The 19636-nt window shown below is 31.4% G+C and overlaps 1 protein-coding gene across 1 annotated transcript in view; it reads left to right on the forward strand.

The window, feature by feature from the left end:
* The window catches only part of LOC127734947 (protein misato homolog 1-like), a 32885-nt gene that overhangs the window by 2753 nt on the left and 10496 nt on the right, over nucleotides 1–19636 (forward strand). Inside the window, exons 2-9 of the mRNA XM_052244996.1 lie at nucleotides 4810–4899; nucleotides 8616–8728; nucleotides 10073–10145; nucleotides 12358–12415; nucleotides 13339–13480; nucleotides 15287–15404; nucleotides 17003–17137; nucleotides 18057–18209. Of these exons, the coding sequence (XP_052100956.1) occupies nucleotides 4810–4899; nucleotides 8616–8728; nucleotides 10073–10145; nucleotides 12358–12415; nucleotides 13339–13480; nucleotides 15287–15404; nucleotides 17003–17137; nucleotides 18057–18209 (882 nt within the window). The remainder of the gene's footprint in view (nucleotides 1–4809; nucleotides 4900–8615; nucleotides 8729–10072; nucleotides 10146–12357; nucleotides 12416–13338; nucleotides 13481–15286; nucleotides 15405–17002; nucleotides 17138–18056; nucleotides 18210–19636) is intronic.

Here is a 19636-nt window from a genome sequence, read left to right on the forward strand (position 1 = left end):
ATGCTAGTACCCGATACATGTGCATTGTTTTGCCAAAAAAAAGCCCATACTTATGTAGCAGAAGTATTCTTAGCTTTTCAGTAAATAGCTGAAAGTTTACATTTTAACAATTTTGTAAAACTGCTATATTTTGGGGCCAAAAAGGGGTCTTACTGGGCCTACTTCTTTGTTTTGGGTTAATTTCTTTTTTATTTTAAGTCAATTATCTTTGTTAAATATTCATGGAATTTTGCTTAACTGACAGACGCTTCTTCTATACAAAGACAGCATCCAGAGATTATTATTCTTTTTTCAATATTTCACTGATATAATGGACTTAGTTTTTTTTGCACTAACATATATTGTTTACAAAACTTTGAAATTTTCAAAAAACTAAGGATTTTTTATTACAGGGATAGATTACCTTAGCTGTATTTGGAAAAATCTCTTTGGAATTTTGGGTCCCCAATGCTCTTCAACTTCATAATTTATTAGGCCTTTTATTAAACTTTTTGGATTCGAGCATCACTGTTTAGTCTTTTGTAGATAAAAGCCTGGTCTGGTGTTCACAATTTTAAGCCTGGTAACAATAATGTGGTTTTTTAGACTTCAAAATAACTTTGTCAAAGCATTATGGAATGATTGATGTATTGATTAAATGATTGTTGTTGATGCCACTTCAGCACTATTGTGCTATTTTGTGGCGGTCAGTTTTTATTGGGTGGAGGAAGCCATAGAGAACCATGACATTCGGTAGGTCTCTGCCTTATAGAGCGAGCACTAATCTAATAAGCAATATTTTAATTCAAAAAGACACAATTTTTTAGTTGACAAGATAAATTAAGAGTACAAATTAAACATCCAGGTATCATTTTCTGTGATTAGGGATAATTTCATAGAATTTGATCCAATACCCACACATTTTGGTGCAAATCATATCTCTGGCCTTTCATGGATACTGTGCTATGTAGCACTGTTTTGGTTTTTTCCGGAATTGTATTTATAATTAAAGGGAAACCTTCTTCAGAGACCACCCCTTTTGTTTTTGTTTTTCATTTATTTCTTTTTTATTACTGTTTAAAGTTTTAAGAAAAAATTTAATATCTTTTATTATTTATTATTATGGTAATTTTACCATGCCCATTTTATATAAATTTTATTGTTTATCAGTAAATTTCATAGTATAGTTTTATATGCAATATTTTTAAAATCTGTTTGTTTTAGGATTTTATAACATGGGGTTTCATATTTTATTGTTAATACATATATATGTGAATGGATATATGTAAAGCGCTTAGGGTAATTTTAATATTATATAAATCGCTGTTGTAAATACTGTATAATAATAATAATATTATAGTTTTTTGATTTGTTAATTTAAATTTGAATTTTGATTTTTTGATTTTCTAACTATTTCAACCTACATGTATTTCAATAAAATTTAATGTTGAATTAAGTGTTTCATGGTAAGAATTTTGTCTGAAGAATATCAGTTTACTTGTGTGGTTTACATGATGATGGTCATTAATTAGTTCTGCACAGTGAAATATTTTGTAGGAACTGTGAGTGTGATGTTCATACAAATAATTTTATAGCTCATTTCACTAATTCACCAATGTTCTATTTCTTTTGAATCCTATTGATAGGTTTTTATGGGATCTGGCACCTATTGTAGAATCTGTTTTAAAAAGATGCCAGTATTTCCTGAATACTTTTTGAAGTTTTTCTGCTTGAGAATGATAATATGTATTGTAATGAATGATACATTACATCTATTTCAACTTTGTTCTTTTTCTTTAAAAATTGGGTGGTTTGAGTTTTTATGAAGATATTGGAATTTTTCAGTATTCTTTCAAAAGCATTTCATATCTAAAACACCAGTATTTTTCAAAGCGTTCATCTTTGAAGATTTATGGAATGATTATTGCATTCATAAGTGAACTTTAGCAATAATTAGCATTTCAAACAGGAAATCCAATTTCAATTACTATTTATTTAGTGGTAGGGATGAGCTGCTAAAAAGATCACCATGGTCACTATTTCAAGCTTCATTATATATGATCCAATCTGGAAATTTAGATGAAGGTCAAGTTTTCAACTTGCTATTTATATCACAAGTATTTGAAACTAATCAGATGTCAGAATCTTTTGATGTGGTAATAACAACAGTTGTAAATGTATCCAATTAAGTGGTCAAATCAATTATCTCTCTATTAATTTTCCCATATGCATTCTTACCAGCTATTAACTTGCTGTTTGTGCTTTTAATCCCATTGTTTAGACATTTTCACCTAATTAACATTAAAAATATATAATAATGAAAAACTACATATTTTTAATTTTACCCTTTGAGAGTGTTGACCATAAGAGAAATAGGTTTAACAACTTGAGAAAATTGGATATCGCTTGATATCAACTCTTGTTATTTAATTTAATTACTAATAATAAACTCGCCACAGGCTAATTTATTATTATATTGAAATTAAATAACTCCAGTTGAAATCAAGCGATATAATTTCAATTCTCACTTGTTATATGAAACCTATAAGTACAGCCTTCAACATGGAGCCTAGGCTCACACAGCATAGTAAGCTAGAATGGGCCTGAAAATGACCAGTGTGAAACAATACAGACGAGAAAAATTAATGGCCAACTTGATATACAAAACAATAAATGAAAAACAAATATGAAATACAGTAATAAGCGACAACCACTTAAATTACAGGCTTCTGACTTGGGACAGATATATATATATAGAAAATATATGCAGCGAGGTTAAAAAAACGTATGTGCTGGATCCAAATTCTCCTGGGATAGTGGTGTATTTGTCTGCAATGACAAGACTTCCATATACACTGGTAAACATATTGGCTAACAGTTCTTCTAGTCAGGGATTTGTTTGTGCTTAACTTTTAAACACACTTCTTTTGGTTACGGCTGCATATATGTTACTGAGAATAAAATTCCAGTTTTTTTTGGCACATTTAGAAAAAAACAGATAAATTCCAGACAGAAGAAATAAAATCGATGTCTTCCATAGGTATTGCTTCTAATCTTTACACTAAAATTTCCAGACAAATTGACAGCATCATGAAAAAAATTCCAGTATATTTAAGTTTTATAATGCGTTTAAATTCTGGAATTCCAGAAAATTTTGGTAATGGTGAAAAATATTTCCATGGATTTTTTTTTTTACATCTTATGTCTTCCATAGGGGGGGGACAGAATATTTCTGGAATAGCCCAATATGAATATTATACACATTCTGTATCTATATCATAATCAGTATATCTGTATGTCTAAGATACCAAGTATGGCTTTAAGTGACGACAAAGCGAGCACCTATTCAGTTAGTCCAAATAATAAAGATGTCTTGAAATGCTGTTTTATTTTTTTGATTTGACACCTAAATTCCTGCACAGTGTTATATTTTTACCACCTTTCCCACGAATCTGTATGAAATAAGGATTGGTGGTATGATTGACATGACAAGAGACAGATTCAAATGAAGCAGATTTAAGCAACGAACGTCACTGTACGGCCTTAAAAATGAGCAAAATCTATACCCTATAGTCATGATAGTCTGTTATAAAAGTCCCTGACATGACAAACTGTGAAACAATTCAAAAGAAGAACCATTGACCTGACTTATGACAAAACAATAAACGGAAAAAAAATATGGCAGACATACATGTACAGCATTCAACGACAACCACTGTATTACAGGCTCCTCACTTGGTACAGGCACATTTTGAATGTAGCGATGTTAAACATGTTTCTGACTTATAAATGCTCAACCCTTACCCATGTTCCCTAACCTTGGACAGTGGTGTAACAGACAAACAGCACAACATAAGCATGATAAGAGCAAACTGTAAAAATCAGTTAGAAATGACATGAATCATTAGATCAACAGAAAGCACAAAAGGCAACTTAACATAAAAAAGAAAAACACAAAGTGTCGATTTAAGAGTACTCACAATTACTGAAAGATGGTTCAAAGCAAAGTCAATAATAACTACATGTAATGCAAAAATCTTGTTCTCCCAGACTTAGATATGCCCATTATTATAACCTAGGTCTTCTGACTTCATATGTACATGTACCTCCTAATAAATAACAGATAACAAAAACACTGCATACAGAAAAGCTTCATGTAAAAGTGAAAAATAAAACACATTTTAAGTTTGATAAAGTAATCATTCATTATTTTGATTTGAATAGAGATAATTTAAAAAAAATGTTTGATGAGATTATATACAATGTATATTACTAACATGTTTATTTAGTATTACTGAAACATATCAGATAATATGTCAAGGGGCATACCTTTCATCATGTTCATCAATGTTGTAAAAATTTTAATTATTAAAAACAAAACATATATAAGGAATGTAAACTCATGTTTTGCATGGCTACATGATAATGTACATGCACCAAATTAAAGATGTATTATAATAAAAACATTATGCATATCATATATATTATGACATGTATGACAGTGCATTATAATTATAAGCCTAATTGACTGGTTGAAAAATTTAAACCATTTGTACATTTGAACATGATTGTTTGTTATAATTCAGGTTGCACTTTAATATTTAAAAAACATCATTCATTCATTCATCTTACAGTGTTATCCCATATACATGTACATGATATATGCAGTAAAACTTTCACATGTTAAACAATACATACATGACATATATACATGAACATTTTGCAATTTGTTTAAAAAATTTGAAGACATCTGACCTGTGTCTGTCTGTGTCAGATGTTCATGAACTTCATAGTTATATACTTGATATTATTTCATATTTTTTTTTATAGGAGTCATCATTTAATTATGATCCAACCAAAGCTTCAGAAGATAAAGAAGTAAATCATGACATCTTATGGAGAGAAGGACAGACTCTTAAAGTATTTATACTTATTAAAACTAAATAAAAAAAAAAAAACGCATTTTTAACCTCTTAGTTGCCATATTTAGAAGTATCCCAAACTTGATTGGAAAATTGTGTTTTTTTATTGTTGTACATGTACATGTATATGCATAGGGAAAAAAATAATCTGAAATAATTTAATTTAATTTCAATCAGTAATTATTCTTATATCAAATTGTTGTTCTTAAAAACTTGTTCTATAATTTCATGTAATATTATGGTAAATTTTGCTGAAAGTCGCATTATGCAAGACATATAGGGATTACTATTCAGTGGCGGTGACGTAAACTATTTGTATAAATCTTTATATTTCAAAAGGTAGAAGACAAGGATGCTTCATACCTTGTATGCAGATTCCTTATATTAAGAAGTTTCCCTCTGTCATATGTCCATTGTCCTTGACCTTATTTTCATGGTTCAGTGACTGCTTGAAATTTTTTTAAAGATTTTTTGTCATGTGCATTTCTCTCTTATTATAAGTAATAAGATAACTATATTTGGTAAATGGTTACATTGCAACATCTACATGTCTGTCAGACAGAGTTCACCTGACCTCGACCTCATTTCATAGATCAGTGATCAAGGTTAAAGTTACACAATAATGTCCGTTTCTCAAGTACTATAAGCAGTAGGTCAACTATGTGTGGTGTATGAAATGATTGTAAGGGGTACATGCTAGTCTGGTAGGTTTCATCTGACCTTAACCTCATTTTCATGGTAACCAGGTTCATTGATCACGGTTAAGTTTTTGTGTTGTGGTCTGTTTTTTTAAGTGCTATAAGCAATAGGTCAACTATATTTAGTGTATGGGATGATTGTAAGGTGTAAATGTCTGTCTGGCAGGTATATATATATATATCATCCCTGACCTCGACCTAATTTTCATGGCTCATCAAATTGGTCAACAATGGTCAATGTTAAGTTTTTGTGTTTTGGTCAGTTTTTCAAATGCTATAAGCAGTAGATTTACTATATTTGGTGTATGTAATGATTGTAATGTGTACATGTCAGTCTGGCAGGTATAATCTGACCCTGACCTCAATTTCATGGTTCATTGGTAAATGCTAAGTTTTTGTGTTTTGGTCTGTTTTTCAATTTATACCATAAGCAATATGTCAACTATATCATATATATTTGGTGTATTGAATAATTGTAAGGTGTACATGTCTGTCTGACAGGATTTATCTGACCTTGACCTCATTGCCACAGATATATAGAAATGTTAAGTTTATGTGATACTTGTAGTAAAACTTATATCTCTAAGACTTTAAAAATAAAATCAATGGTCAGTAAAGCAGGCGAGACATTTCAATGTATGCACTCTTGTCTATCTTTTATGAAGCATCTTTCCCATTTTGTATATTTTTATAATTTTTTTGGCAACAATTTTGGTGTTTTCATATGGAGTATAAAACATCTTTGTCCATTTTAAGAATAATATGCATGGTAGCTTCAAGTCTCTAGCTCTAATAAATACTGAATTTCATTTCAAAACTGAAAGAATAAAGTCATTGGTACCTCTGAAACAGTTTTCAAAAGTAATAAAGGCATTTACTATTTACACACTATATTGACTCAGAATTACAAATATTATAATAAACAGCCATTTACATGTTTTCACAGTAGATTGATGGTATGATTAAATAGAATGTTGGGTGTAAGCATATGAGAAATGAAACAAAAGGCCAACAACACAAAAACCCAGAAAAGATCTAGATTTTAATGTACAGTCTTCAACAATTGACAACCATACGTCAAGTATCAACTAACCCAAAAATAAAATTAGAATTGTTTGATGTTAAAATTGAGAATGGAAATGGGGAATGTGTCAAAGAGACAACGACCCGACCATAGAGCAGACAACAGCCGAAGGCCACCAATGGGTCTTCAATGCAGCGAGAAACTCCCGCACCCGGAGGCGTCCTTCAGCTGGCCCCTAAACAAATATGTATACTAGTTCAGTGATAATGGACGTCATACTAAACTCCAAATTATACACAGGAAACTAAAATTAAAAATGATACAAGACTAACAAAGGCCAGAGGCTCCTGACTTGGGACAGGCGCAAAAATGCGGCAGGGTTAAACATGTTTTTTGAGATCTCAACCCTCCCCCTATACCTCTAGCCAATGTAGTAAAAACAAACGCACAACAGTACGCACAGTAAAACTCAGTATAAGAGAAGTCTGAGTCCGATGTCAGAATAGGAAAGAAAAGAAAGTAAACAAAATGACAATAATACATAAATAACAACAGACTACTAGCAGTTACTGACATGCCAGCTCCAGACCTCAATTAAACTGATTGAAAGATTATGTCTTCATCATATGAATATCAGGCACAATCCCTCCTGTTAGGGGTTTAGTATTATACCGTCATAAAATATATGAGAAGAACATAACCCGTGTCATGCCAACAACTGGTTTTAGAACAAATGTGTTTAATTCCGATGCAAAGACCCTATACGTGAATCAATATTAAAGCCAAAATATGCAATCTTTAATGACCTGACAACAGTATTGTAACTATATCCCTTCTTAATAAGTCTTGCCTTCATGTACCTACCAACCTTAAAAGTAGCCTACCTGAAAAAATTTGTGACACAATGCGTCTGTTCGTTCTTTCGTCCGTCTGTCCCGCTTCAGGTTAAAGTTTTTGGTTAAGGTAGTTTTTGATGAAGTTGAAGTCAAATCAACTTGAAACTTAGTACACATGTTCCCTATGATATGATCTTTCTAATTTTAATGCCAAATTAGAGTATTGATTCCAATTTCATGGTCCACTGAACATAGAAAATGAAAGTGCGAGTGGGACATCCATGTACTATGGACACATTCTTGTTTTTTAAAGTTTTATCGTGCTCTAACATTGTTTTCTTGTCTAAAACATGTAACTTATGTTGTTGGCCCCCAAAATAATCCGTACCTACATACCCAATCCTACAAGGCATGGGTAGGCAACATCAAACAAAGAATTAGTTAAGAATAAACAAGACAGATACTTCCAAAGATCAGCTATCAATTTTAAATTCTTGAAACAACCTAAAAGTCATTAAGATATATAACATGTATAATTTAAGACAACCACTGACTCAAGTTCCTGATTTTGGAACAGGAACATTAACATGCGACTGAGTTAAACTAGTTTTTTAGTATCAGTACCCAGTCCCCCTTTCACCTTTTTTTATCTTGATCAGTGGAATAATAAAAGATACATTAAGTAATGTGGAATTAAATAAAAGTGCTGGAATAGTGCTTAACAATATACATAAGAAATATAAATAACAAACCACAGGTACATGAATACAATAATAGATTATCGTCAAAATAAAAATAAGGAGTTCTGGTATGATTGTCAATGAGACAACTATCCACCAGAGACCAGATGATGAGGATGAAAACAGCTATAGGGCACTGTACAAGTGTACATGCTGTACAGCCTTCAACCCTTGGTAAAACCCATACCATATAATAAGCTATACAGGTCCCTTCATGAATATAAGTGAGCCAATAAAAAAAAGAAATACCAACAGCCTGATTTATGCTAAAACAATATAATGTTTACCATTTTTACAGTAACTAAAATTAAGCTTAGACAACATATTCTGTTGATGCACCAATCATGCGTTGTTATATGGTAAAATTTATTGTTTAGAATATACTGTTTTAAAATTACTTTTTATGTTCATTTCAGGGAGAAATCACTTTTACACCTAGACTGATTGCATTTGATCTGAAAGGAAGTTTGAAAACACTGAAACAAGAAGGAATTCTATATGATTTAAACTCACAAGAGGAAGTCAAGTGGTAAAATTATTTTAAATTTAAAAGCTTATTTCACCTAATCTTGACATCAGATGTTTTGCTTTTAAAAATATGGTTTGCATCAGGGCTTCCAAAAAATATTTAAGCCAGCCGGATATTTTATATCTGTTTCTGATTTTAATCCCTTAAGACTAAGTAACAAAAGGTGACTAAGGTTATCAGTTGGCCATCCCAATGATTGACAATTAAAAAAAAAAACGATATTAAACTTTACTTTGATATAAATTAGATGTTCTGACGTAAACTGGTAAATTGGCAGTGCATCATTCGAAGTGTGCAACATCAGCGTACTAATATCTGCCTTAGACTCTTTATTTGTGCAAAATAACGGTTGTCAAACACTTTACTTTCGTTTTAAAAGCACATTTTCCTAATATCGGATGTTGACTTGACAATGGTAAAACATGGACCAGAGACGGATACGTAAAATCTGTGTACGTTTACAAAGCACGACTGAGTGTAAGAAGCTCTTTCCACGTTATTTCTTCAACAAAAATACTCGAAATGAACGTTAGATACAGGTATCAATGATAATTTTAGCATTTTTGAAGAACTTAGGATGCATAATTAAATTTTCCACCTGCGCACACGTGTACTAGTTCAAACAACGTGGTTCTAACGATTTTTCATTTAAAACCTTTTTAAATTTTTCATCAAATCATATTTTAAACGTATTTCATATAATTTTAATCTTCTGGACTAAATTAATTAGATGCAAACCACTGAAATGTAAGAAAATAACTTTGAATAGACCGATCAATGTCCGGTTCAAAATAATTTATCTGTCACCTGAACAGGTAGATTTCAGCTGTCCAACAACTAATTAGCCTTGATTAAAATGAGAAGGTATTAAAGTAGGGCTTGTTTTGATAGTAATTAATCATCATGTCACTTTTATGACCGGAAATGTGTGGCTGTTTAAGGCAAAAGGTTGGGTAAAAAACATCGCGAATTATGTTAAAATGACCGTCTCTTAAGAACCCTTGAACACTAAAAAGTAGATGTCCCGTTCATGTTTATCCCAAGCGGACAATGTCCGGTAAATTTACAAATTTCCGGAATATATGACCGTTTTGGAAGCCATGGTTTGCATCCCTTTTCTGTCATTTTACATGATTTACAGGATAAACATATTGTTCTACATTAATTGTCTGATTTCAGTTAATACATTCAAAAGTAACCATAAAACCATATGCTTTGTTAAAAAAACATTTAATTATTTTTATCATGTTAAAACATTGTTTTAACTTGTTCACAGTGTTATATAAAAATCGGATTTTTTTATCTTTTAATGTATCAGTATCATCTTGTGTGTTTCTTTCACAGGGGAGGAGATGTGAACCTTCACCAGTCAGTTCCAGTTCCAAAGAACCAGTATTTACAGGATCTGGCAGCTAAGGTACAGCTCATGAAATATTTATTGTTGAATTGTGTTAACTAGACAGTGGTAGACCTCTCAAATATTTTTTTTAAGCAATGTAAGATAACAGATGTGATTTTTTTTATATCCCTGCCGTCACCGGAGGGGGCAGTAAGTGTTTCCCTTGTCCATATGTACATACGTCCCAAAATTGGTTTCCGTTCTCTAACTTTAGTTTGCCTCAACTAAATGTTATGAAATATTATACACAATGCTTATTACCACAAACGCAGATCAAGTTTGAATTTGAGTAACGTCACTTTTACCGTTCTCTAGTTATACCCCTTTATAACGTTATATACAAGCAGGGGCATCATTTGTGCCACATGGACACATTCTCTGAAAGTTATCCAATATCTAGGATATATTACTACAAGTGCTTATATCTGACAATAATCACAAACATATTTTTCTTGATCATGATGATTAGTTGGTTTTTTTAAAACAAATTGATAAGTTAACAACACATGATAAATACAGAAGAAAATCATGATAAAGTTCACAGGAGTAGGCCCAGCTAAAACCCCTTTTTGGCCCCAACATATAGCATTTTTACAAATTTGATAAAAACGAAACTTCTAGCTATTTATTGGAAAGGAGAATACTTTTGTTACATAAATATAGGCTGTTTTTTACAAAACAATGCACATGCATCATACTAGGTACTAGCATCATTAATTCATGCAAAATTACTGAAAGCTTCACAATTTTAGCATTTGTGCAAATTCATAGACGGTTTTTGTCTAAAATGGAAGTGGCCGCACTTGTGTTCAGTCATAATATTTAAAAATATGTTGTATTTGATGGAAATACATATATAACATTTATAAAGGTTGGGACTGAACACAAATGCAGGCACTTACATTTTAGACAAAAAACATCTGAAAAGTGAAGTTTTATGGCATATTTGATAGATTTTTCATACTTAAGGTTGTTTTTAAGCGTCTGTAATGATTAAATCAGTTCAAATCTTCTACATAAACTTATTGAATCGACTGAAGTAGACACTTAAGTGTTTAAAAATGCTAAAAATATTTCATGAGATGTACTTCAAGTTTTAGGCCAAAATTAGCCCTTACGGAACCTTTCTCCTTTGTTCATGAAATAATATATTGCAATGATGTACAACATCACACAATAATGAACTTGTCACTACAGTTTCATACAAGTTTTGAAAAAGGGTGATTTTTATGTCAACGATACTGTCTGCAGTTTCACATAAAAACATTCATAAAAAAACGATACCGGTAGTTAGATAAATGACTACTGATTTCTGTATGAATTAAAGGAGATATGGTGTTTACATCGATGAGGAGGTGTATATTTGAGAAAAAAAACTATACACAACAGCAATAAATTTTTCTTTAATGTGTCAAGAGAAATAAAATGCTACTATAGAATATTCCTAGATTATCACACCATCTTACACTTCATTAAACCCTCTGTGTATTTTTTATTCCAAATTTATTCTACCATTTTCAAAAAGAAAATTACAAAAGTTCATTACAATACTGTAACAGTATGATTTATTTATTGGTGTTTGCTTAATGATGCCTTAACCACAAAATGGCTATATTGCAGTGAGGTTAAACAATAAATTTTAAAAAATTGCATGCCTGTTCCAATTGATTGAAAATATAGAAACTAATTTTTAATGTGGCTTAATATTAAAAATTTACATAGTGTGGAGAAATATATTGTAAAAGCATTAATATGTGATTGCTCGAAAGACAGAAAAAACTATCAAAGGAAAATATTTATTGACCTTATAAATGCATACTGATGAATCAGTATTATTTGTGGAATAATTATTTTCATGGACTAAGTATGTAAAGATGAACCAGGAATTAAAACATGCAACAAAGTACAATTTTCCTATAGATATAAGAAGATGTGGTATGAGTGCCAATGAGACAAATCTCCATCCATGTAAAAATTTATAAAAGTAAACCATTATAGGTCACAGTACGGTCTTCAACACGGAGCTTGTATGCAGAATTTGTCAAAACCACAAAATCAATTACCCTCATTTCAAGAAAGTTTGTTCCAGCAAAAACACGAATCCACAGTATATAGGTGTTGAAAATCAGCCTTACAATGTTGTAGCTGTAGAAATGTAAGAGTGTTAAAATTCACCATTTTTATGCCAATAAATTGTCATTTTTAGTCTAAACCATAAATGTTTTTACAGGAGAACACAGTTTTAGTACCAGAAGATGCTGATCAAGGGGAAGGCGATGATATTCCTGGTATAATCAATTTAAATCCTTGAAAACCTGTCTTGAAAGTTTTGTGGATAAGTTCTTACAAAGTAGATCTGTCCTTAAGGGCTATTCCATTAAAATGTATGTGGGAGGGTAGGAAGGGACTTTCAAAATATCCCTACAACCAAGAACAATTTTTTAGATAATTTTACATAATGGTAATAGACTCATACTGAAAAAAGACCCATGACCCTCATTCAATAATTAAACTTCCCTTCCTACCCTCCTACATACATTTTAATGGAATAGCCCTCAGTGACTTAAATCACAGAATGAAGTAATCATAAGTGTGATGTAAATTATTTACACACAAATTAAATACTGAATATGTTCCACATTATTTTGCAGATGTATGAAATCTACCTTCAAAATATTTTACTAGTTGATTCAGTCTTAGATGCAAGTGAAGATAACATTTTCATAATATTTTCACATTTCTCAATCGGTGTGAGAAAAATATCTCTAGAGAAAACTTTGTTCTCGTCAAATGATTGGTCAAAATGTCAATTATGAAGTCAAATTTTCTTGATTTCTTCTGAAGTTCCTAATGTGACGTCATGAAAAAAAGCAACCATGCCTGATGACATCACATATAAAGAACGCATACTTCTGCAAATCTTTGAAAAGGAAGGTTAAACTTTGTTTGGATATCGTCTAAAAATCATGAGAGAAATAGATTCCACCACTATATATTGTGCATTACGATATTTTTCCACCCTCAACAGTTAAATTTTAAATATTTAAAAAGCTTGGCAAGCCTCACATTTTAAATTTTAAAATTAAACTGTCTCGAGTGTAACAGATGTGTAATAGACTACATATCTTATTAACGATTTTGACCTGTCTTTGCTTTTAGAAATGTTTTTTTTTTTTTACAAATTAACTTATTTATAATTTGAATATTTCAGATGACATTTCTGCTAAAGAAGAAGAGGTATTTGGTAGAAAGCTGTATGATATAGATGGTTCAGTGAGCGTATGGTCAGATTTCATGAAAGTTCATATCCATCCAAAGTCGTTGCACATCATCAATGAATATACCAAAGATAGGTAATAAAAAGTATATAAAATACAGAGGTACCAGAAATGTAATAAAAGTATATAAAATACAGAGGTACTTGAAAGGTAATAAAAGTATATAAAATACAGAGGTACCAGAAAGGTAATGAAAGTATATAAAATACAGAGGTACCAGAAAGGTAATTAAAGTATGATGGAGAGTTGTCTCTGGTGGAGAGTCGTCTCATTGGCAATCATACCACATCTTCTTATTTTTTTATATTTAAGTTACGAATGAGTACATGTTCCTAGAATTATAACATTGTTCTATTTATGTCAAGACTTCTTGTTTTTCACCCAAAATATTTAGTTTTTAGCTTATTCTATATTCTGTACATTTTCTTTTCTTGATGATTATCAATTAATGAAGAAGATATGAAACAATTATGAAACAGAAACGTGACAGCAACCCAAAATTCAAATTCAAGTCAATAACCACCAAAAAGATGCAATTTTTTAATTGACATATTTATTTTCATAAGGCAAAAACAAAACAATAATTGACACCCACCCATGCCCTACGTCTAACATACAGATTTTGATCTGTTTAAAGTATGTTTTAGTCAAAGTTCTATTTGAGAGTTTGAGATGTAAATACATTGAGATATGATAATCAATGAGCCTACAAGCAACTAGCAGCATTTATTTGAATTGCCAACTTTGCTTGATTGAATTTTAACCAAATATTTTTTAAAAGTTCAACTATAAATCACACATTTTTAAAAGATCACTGACTACTGGTTAGAAATTAACCTTAGAAATTAAAAGCCAAAGAAACTGACAGACAATATCATGAATATGTTGGGCAAATTATTTGTAAGAATTTGTTGCCTGTTATGATTTGTAATTTTTAGGATTTACCCACATCTATCCTATCTAACAGATGCTAGGGGCCACCTTGAACTTGCAGTGAGGTGTGAGCTTTTTCCTCATGGTAAAGGCTTGCTCTAACTTTGAGATTTAGAACAGCAATAACAGTGCCTGTAAAGATATTTTGTCATGGATTGATTTCTCAACATGAATAAATAGAGATGTGGGATGCACACCAATGAGACAGCAACCCAACAACAAAAAATAACAAAAAAGACATTTAGGTGGCAATATACAGACATCTAACAGTAGACAGGTGTCTATCATGTCTATTCAATGTGTCAAGCTCTAAATCCTGAATCTTATCATTTTTTTCCATCACATATAGAGTAATGTTCTATTGTAATGCCCGCCTAGTTGGTCTTGTGTTAGCATGCTCACCTCAAGTTTGCAAAGGTCATGGGTTTGATCACCAACCTGGTCAAACAAAAGACTTGAAAACAGGTGTTTGCTGCTGCTACTCCACAAAGCATGCAGCATTTATGATTAAGAGCAAAGAATTGTTGGCCTGGAGTCAAAATAATGTGTCGGGGTAGGGGGTGTGTCTTTCTGCTGACTGTTACACAAATTGTACCTTGTGAACTAGCAGGTTAAAAATCAAGATCAGCTTGTTAGTCTAGTTTAAAGCAGGGTTCATATGCATATTATATAAACATGTTTTTGTCCTGAAGAATCAATTTGTCGCTGGACAACTATTCTTTAAATTCAGAAATTATTGTGAGGTTTTTATTTATGCGAATAATGCGACTTGGTGATTATTGCAATAATAAGAACTCGCATTCTTATATCTTATACATATATATCTGTCTGCAGATTTTCTTGAAATCGCAATAATTAATCTCACATTTTTGTACATTCTTCAAAAATCCCAAAAATAAATGCACGCAATAATTTTTTGAATTTACACTACGTCATCATCTATTGTAGTGAAATAGACAAATTTGACATATATGGTTGTGGAAAGTCTGTACTGTCTAACTATGAAACGAGGTCAGAGATGGAGGATCGTATTCATTTCTTTACAGAAGAATGTGATAGCTTACAGGTATAATTACATAAATATCTTTTAAATTATCAATCTGATATTATACAAATGTAAGGTGCTTTATTTTTTTTCTGGAGTTTGAATTTTGCCATTTTTAGAGCTGAACCTGTTGGAAAGTTTTTTTTCTTTGCTTTTTTTTTTAATATCTTAGATTCTGCTTCTTTAAAGATTAAATATAAGCAAGGAGATATTTTGGCAATTTTATCTTTATTGAAAAATAAGCAAATATTATTCCCTCCAGAAAATGTTCAACTTTACAGTATATAAGTTTAAATGGACATACATGTATCATAGTTCAATCAATAGCATTTTGCTATATCTGCAATGGTTTTGTTAGACAGAAAAATTATAAACCTCTGGTTAAGCTTTTAAACTCTGTCTAACACAATTATTCTGGTAAAGATAATTTTCTAATTCATATTTTGATAACTGTGCAAAAGGTTCAACAAATAGTATTTCTGGTATTATTTGCCCTTCCAAATAATAAGAAAAGTGATCAACCAAAGTCTGACTTGTATAGGCCATATAAATGATAAATTGTTTAATTATAATCAAATTTTATTAGATTTCAACTTTATATGTATGATGTAAATTGCCTTATGAGGTATGAGTTTTGTTCATTGTTGAAGGCTGAACAGTGACCTATAGTTAACCTTTATGTCATTTGGTCTCTGGTGGAGAGTTGTCTCATTAGCAATTATACCACATTTTCTTACTTTCATATTCAATAGAAGATTAAGGTCAATGTTTGATTATTTAAATGAAAATGCAATTCATATATTTGATAAATGCATAAAAGAACAAAAAACCAAGTACACCATGATTATTTTATGGCAAACATAAAACAATATAAAAAAATATGTATATTAATTTGATAGCAGATCTTTGATAATTTCTGTTAAATTTATTGACAGTTTTTTAGACTTAGGAGGTTGAGATACATTTATATTTATTGACACCTGTCTATTGATGAGGGCAATTTACCTTTAAATGTCTATTTGTTTTGTGTTGTTACGTTGAATCAGTGTTCTCCTTTCAAATTTCATATATAGCATCCTGGTAAACAGCAAATATGAAATACCATCTTGTTTCTAAAATATAAAGCATCACATCCATTACACTATAGGCTATCTATAAGGAAATCATTTCAGATAACATCACATTCAAGCAATATAGCATCACATTACCATGATGCTAAAAGACCCTGTGGAGAACACTGGTTGTATACCTATGATACCCTGCATCTTTTTATGCCCCCGCCGTAGTGGTGGGGGCATTAATTTTTACCCTTGTCCGTCTGTACGTACGTACGTACCAAAATTGGTTTCTGTTCCCTAACTTGAGTTTGCCTCAACCAAATGTTATGAAACTTATACACAATGCTTATTACCACAAAACACAGATCAAGTTTGAATTTTGGTGGCGTCACTTTATTTTTTCATATTTTAACAATGTAGAGTAATTTATTAAATGTAACTGAGAGAAGAGTCAACCCATCTTATGTCAACTTTGCATGTGAATCTTAGCTTTGTAAGAATGATTAGAATTATCAACTGGGAATTGATCAAAGTGTTAGTAATATTTATCATATATTTCAGGGTTTCCATATCCTAGTAGATACCTATGATGGTTTTGGAGGGTTAGGAACAGGTTTGTTAGAGTACTTGAGGGATGAGTTTGATTCTAAGTCATTGATGACCTTTGGTTTGACACCTGCAGTTTTACCAGATAGTGTAGGTTGAACTATTATATATACTGATCTCTTTATAATTATAGATCAATCAGTGATATCTTGTTTATAGAAAACTATGATTTTGACATTAAACAATGCGCTATTTGTCCCAAACTGCAATTCAGTGAGGGGGGGGATGTAATATAACATCTGTAAAACTTGTAAGAGCTCTCACATCTACATCTATTATTTAATATTTATGAAATTTACATCAAAGGCATAAATTAGCAATGGTTCAGACTAGTTTCGAAAGTCAGAGTCAACTAATTTAAAGGGAGTTATGTTCTTGTCATAAGACAACTTATCTGTAAAATAAAGTCAACTGAGTCAATTTTACTTTACAGAAACTAAATGTCAAGGAGAAAGCTAAAATCCACAAACTATAGAGTCTGTATTTAAATTATGTCACAAACCTTGTAGGTACTGCTAATCCTGCAGCCTTCAGAAAAAAGAGGTTATGATTAGTTATTCCACAGTTTATATACCAGTAGTGGTCATTCATAATTACTCAACTGTAAAGAAAGGTGTGCGGCCTTACAATAGTAAAAGGTTTATTTTTAACCCACAATGAGAGTTTGGCTTTTGAAATATAGTGGATAACAGGAATAACAAAAAATATCGGCCAGCACAACAGACCACACCAATGACGAACACCCAACTCCTCAGTATAAATAGATCTACAGACAAAGACGACAAACAACAAATAAAACATGGTCCAGATATCTTGACTTGGTACAGACACAAAATGTGTTTTGGTTAAAATAGCTTTAAATGCACACAAACCTCCTCCCCCTTTGACATCAAATGTAATTGAGGTAAAACACAATTCATGAATGCCGGTGCTTTACCATGGCTACCAAATATGTATGTATAGAATTTGGCATGGTATTGAAAATAACAGACTACATGTGTATTTTCAGACTCCCCATGAGAGAGCAAACAGGATTTTAAATTCAGCTATAACCTACAATAACTGTAGCACATATAGTTCTTTGTTCACACCTCTGTCTTTAGCATCAACTCTGTGGAAGAAAATTGGACCTGTTGTTAAATTTCCATATTTAGATTACAAGGTATGTATTCAATACTCCAATATATGGTTCAATTTGATATACTTTTTCAATCACATCAGTAGACAAAATAGACCTTCCTATCTGAACACCTGAAAATTAAAAACTTACTTTGTGGAGAATATTTTAGTCGTGGCATATTTTTTATGCCCCCGCCGTAGTGGTGGGGGCATTAAGTTTTACCCTTGTCCATCTGTACGTACGTACGTCCGTCCGTACGTCTGGAAATTGGTTTCCGTTCTCTAACTTGAGTTTGCCTCAACCAAATGTTATGAAACTTATAGACAATGCTTATTACCACAAAACACAGATCAAGTTTGAATTTTGGTGGCTTCACTTTAACCGTTCTAGAGTTATGCCTCTTTATAAATGGAAAAATTGCGAAATTTTTAGTTTCCGTTCTCTTACTTAAGTTTGCCTCAACCAAATGTTATGAAACTTATACACAATGCTTATTACCACAAAACACAGATCAAGGTTGAATTACCGTCAAAAGCGAAATCTAGTCGCCCTGTTGTTTATGATACTCGCTTTCAGTCGCTTTCGTCATCGGCAATATTCAATTTTTACCAAGTCGATGAAACAGCAATTTTTCAGTAAAAAGTAAAGAAATTCAAAGACATAAACGATTTATTTTCTTCAGAAAAGAGGTTAAAGCATTGATTTTAAAGTTGGTTGCATGTTATTTCATAAAAACAATTTTTTATCACTTCCGGTACTTGTTAGAGAGCGTACATCAAATCATTCTAATTTTCGGCAAAATAAGTTTTTTACTTCATTAGAACGTGATGAAATTTGCCTGAAGTAAATTTGTTATCCATGTATTGCATTAAAAACGTCATATTCCTTTTCAAATAGCGTGTCAAACATCGTTTATTTTTTGAAAATTTTTCTTCGTCCGCCATTGAAATATTTGTAGTAAACTACTGATCGGAACCGGACCAGCTATGACAGAAATCCGGATTCTTACGATAATGACTACTAAAGAATGAATGGCACAGCTGACAGAGGAATATTGACCCCAAAAGGAAAAATTACGCATTCCACGCACATTAACATACTTTTGGTTAGATCTACTTGATTAATGTATATATTTCCATGTATATGAATTGTTTCAATTTATTAATTAAAATTGCTCAACTCTAGGACAACTATACTATGTCCAAGCTTAACTGTGTTAAATTTATATATCTTTTAAATGAGAATTTTAACCACTGAATTTCACAAACATAACAGAGTACATTTTAAATTGAAATAACAACTTTCTTTTCCTTTTTGATATAAAAAAAAATCTTTTTTATTATTGCTAGATATTAAACTGTTTTTTTTCTGACAAGAGGACTAATATGATTGTGCAACTAGATATGATAAAATTAAACAACTTTGAATATGAACTGTTACTTTTATTGTACTCCCAGGTACAAATTGAA

The sequence above is a fragment of the Mytilus californianus genome, unplaced genomic scaffold (genome assembly GCF_021869535.1).
Source record: "Mytilus californianus isolate M0D057914Y unplaced genomic scaffold, xbMytCali1.0.p SCAF_3, whole genome shotgun sequence".
NCBI classification, from domain to species: domain Eukaryota; kingdom Metazoa; phylum Mollusca; class Bivalvia; order Mytilida; family Mytilidae; genus Mytilus; species Mytilus californianus.